The following is a 3,836-nucleotide window of genomic DNA, read 5'->3' on the forward strand; positions in this document are numbered from 1 at the left end:
CTTCTCTGCTGGGCTGGCGTATAGTGAGTGTTACCTGCTGGCTGCCATGGCTTATGACCGCTACGTGGCCATCTGCAACCCCCTGCTTTATTCCCAGGTGATGTCCTCAAGGCTATGTGCCAATCTTGTAGCAGCTTCATACCTTGGTGGCTTTCTTAACTCTACCTTCATTACCAGCAAGACATTTACCCTGAGCTTCTGTGGGAATAATATCATTGACGATTTCTTCTGTGATCTGCCCCCTCTTGTAAAGTTGGCCTGTGATGTGAAGGAGAGCTACCAGGCCGTGCTCTATTTCATACTTGCCTCCAACGTCATTACTCCCACCATTCTTATTCTTGCCTCCTACCTCTTCATCGTTGCTGCCATCTTGAGGATTCGCAGCACCCAAGGTCGCCTCAAGGCCTTCTCCACTTGTGCCTCTCACCTGACAGCTGTCACCTTGTACTATGGTTCAATTCTCTTCATTTACTCCCGACCAAGTACTAGCTACACCCTGGAAAGGGATAAAGTGGTGTCTGTGTTCTATACTGTGGTGATTCCAATGTTGAATCCTTTGATCTATAGCTTAAGAAATAAAGATATTAAAGATGCCCTGAGGAAAATGGTAGATAGGGCAAAGTGTTCATAAATGAAAACACTTGGTAAACAGTGGCTGTATTTTATTTTACAGATTATCTACATGTCATTGTTAGCAGCTATACTCTTAAAGATAAAACAAACAAAGAAATAAACAAATAAAATCGTTGAATAAGGTGGAAATACCAATCTGCTTTTGTCTTTTGAAAGTGTTTTTAAAATAATGTATTTGCATGTGTTTTTAAAATAAATGAGGCTGGGCCAGCCGAGTGGCACGTTGGTTAGGAGTTGGCTTGGGATGCCAGCTCTGAGCAGCAGGGCCCTGGCTCAGATCCCACATGAGGGTCAGTGATGCTGCGCCCTCTACAGCTAAGATGGTGAACAACAGCTCGACCTGGAGCTGGGCTGCCATGAGTCACTGACGACAGCGTAGGCTGCAGTGGGCTGCCCTGAGCTGCTGTGAGCAGCCATCCAATGGCCGGGGAGTGACTGCCTCACCTGGGAAGAGTGCAATAATACCAACATGGGCCAGTGAAGCAACATCCTCCACAACTAGGCTGAAGAACAAAAGGACAGCAACTTGTCTGTTCACCTTCCCTCACTCCCCAGCACCGTTCCCCTCCTCCAATTCCCCAATAAAAAAATCTTATTAAAAAAATAAAAAAATAAATGAGGTTGACACATTTGGAACAATCTGCTATGCCTGCTAGCTTAGAACAGAATCCATAAAATTATTGTGATTCTGTGAAGGTTGAAAGAGAGCAGCTTTTTTTTTTTTGCTGAACCATCCTGCCACCTGTTGGCAGCTCAGCGGCAACTCGACTTGGGCTGTGAATTGAACCAGTGACCCTGTTGCTCAGAGCTCATACTCTTGAGTGAGCTCTTAACCAACTGCGCCACTNATTTTTATTTTATTTATTTTTAATTAAAATTTATTGGGGTGACAATGGTTGGTAAAATTACATAGGTTTCAAGTGTACAATTCTGTAATACATCATCTATATATCACATTGTGTGCTCACCACCCAGAGTCAGTTCTCCTTCCATCACCATATACTTGATCCCTTTTACCTTCATCTACCACCCCTCCTCTTCCCCTTGACCCCCTGGTAACCACTAAACTATTGTCTGTGTCTGAGTTTTTGTTTCTTTATTTGTTTGTCTTGTTCCTTTGTTGCTTTCAGTTTTATATCCCACATACCAGTGAAATCATATGGTTCTCGACTTTTTCTGTCTGACTAATTTCACTTAGCATAATAATCTCAAGATCCATTCATGTTGTCACAAATGGCACTATTTCATATTTTCTTATGGCAGAGTAGTATTCCATTGTGTATATATACCACATCTTCTTTATCCAATCATCTATCGAAGGAAATTTAGGTTGTTTCCATGTCTTGGCCACCGTGAATAAAGCTGCAATGAACATCGGAGCACATATATCTTTACGGATAAATGTTTTCAGATTTTTGGGGTATATCCTCAGGAGAGAGATTGCTGGGTCATATGGTAATTCTACTCTTAATTTTTTGAGGAACCTCCACACTGCCTTCCATAGCGGCTGCACCAATCTGCATTCCCACCAACAGTGTATGAGGGTTCCTAAAAAAAGGATTTTTTAAAGCTCTTTTTTAAAAAAGATTTTTATTAAAATATATCTTACATACAATATTATATTAGATTCAGGTATACATTACAGTTATTCAACAGTACTCATCTGGCACTATACAGTGCTTTTACCACATTATTGATTATATTAATATTCCCTATGCTAAAGAAGTGATCACCATGATAAGTCCAGCAACCATCTGACACTGTACCATGCTATCACAATATTATTGACTGTATCTCTATGCTGTATATTACATCCCCAAGACTTATTTGTTTTATATCTGGAACTTTGAACCTCTTATTCTTCTTTATCTCCCCCCCACCTTTAAAATTTTTCAATTAGAGTTGACATTCAATATTAATTTATATTAGTTTCAGGTGTACAGCATAGTGGTTAGACATTTATATAATTGAGGAAGTGATCCCTCTGGCACCAGACATAGGTATTACCATATTATTGACTATGTTCCCTATACTTAAAGCTCTTTTTAATAAGTGAAGATATTCAGGTTGTTGTCAGAGGGTTATACCATTGCCTTAGCTAGGAGAACATGAGAGAAAGAATTCACCTATAAAAGACAAAAATGGTTGAACAGTTGAGAGAATATACTCTGGAAAAGAAAATTCTGGGTTCATGTATCAGTGCTGCTATTTACCAGTTCTGTAATCTTGGAATTGTTTCTTAAACTCTATGAGGATCATAATAGTACCTACCTTATAAAGTTGTGGAAAGGATTAAGTGGGTTTAGATTAGGATTTAGAATACTAAATGGCACATAATGAGTAATTTTATATGTATATAAAATGTATATATGTAATATATATATATATATATAATTTCTGTTTGTACTAATAGTAGAAGAGTCATACAGTGCATTCGTATGTGTGTAACTCTGCTGACACATAAATTCTCAATAACATGAAGGATACTGAAATTTTTTTTGAGTGCTCACTGTACCTGACATTGGGCCAGGTGTTTTCATGTGTATCTTCTTTATTCAGACCACCTGTCAGGGCGGGGGTGTGTGTGAAGGGGCTTCATTTTTCTTGTCTGTTTGGTGAGACTGTGGGAATTGTCTTGCATCAAACAATAAGTGAAAGCCCTAATTCCAACATCAGATTCTAACACCAATTCCTGTGGTCTTCCCAAGTCACAGACTGAAGCTCATCATTCTAGAGAGTCACAGATAAAAAGCTGCTAGTAATTGTTGACTGGATACCTTCATTTGTTTCAATAGAAAAATCACTGCATGACATTTTTCCTCAAAATCTTTATCAGGCTTTCTTCTCTGTGAACATGAAAGTGGGAAATCGTACCATCCTGACTGAATTCATCTTGGTGGGNAAGGTTGCCAGTTTGACTCGCACATGGGATGGTGGACTGTGACCCCCGCCTCCCCTCCTCCCCCCTAGCAAATAGATTGAAAACAGCGACTGGACCTAGAGCTGGGTTTGCGCCCTCCACAACTAAGATGGAAGGACAACAACTTGACTTGGAGCTGATGGGTCCTGGAAAAATACAATGTTCCAATTCCCCAACACTGTTCCCTTCCCAAATTTCCTAATAAAATCTTTTTTTTTTAAAAATTGCATGTTTCATTTGATTCCTAATACAGTAAATGTTGATAGATATAAACCACATAAAA

The 3,836-nt window shown here is 39.5% G+C and overlaps 1 protein-coding gene across 1 annotated transcript; it reads left to right on the plus strand.

The window, feature by feature from the left end:
• Positions 1-4: 4 nt before the first annotated feature.
• LOC109371606 (olfactory receptor 1013-like) lies at positions 5-631 on the plus strand (the record flags this gene model as incomplete). The annotated part of the gene is made up of 1 exon (XM_019624225.1): positions 5-631. A coding segment is annotated over one exon (627 nt), but the record flags the coding sequence as incomplete, so codon positions are not given.
• Positions 632-3,836: the final 3,205 nt, after the last annotated feature.

The sequence above is a fragment of the Hipposideros armiger genome, unplaced genomic scaffold (genome assembly GCF_001890085.2).
Source record: "Hipposideros armiger isolate ML-2016 unplaced genomic scaffold, ASM189008v1 scaffold_582, whole genome shotgun sequence".
NCBI lineage: Eukaryota > Metazoa > Chordata > Mammalia > Chiroptera > Hipposideridae > Hipposideros > Hipposideros armiger.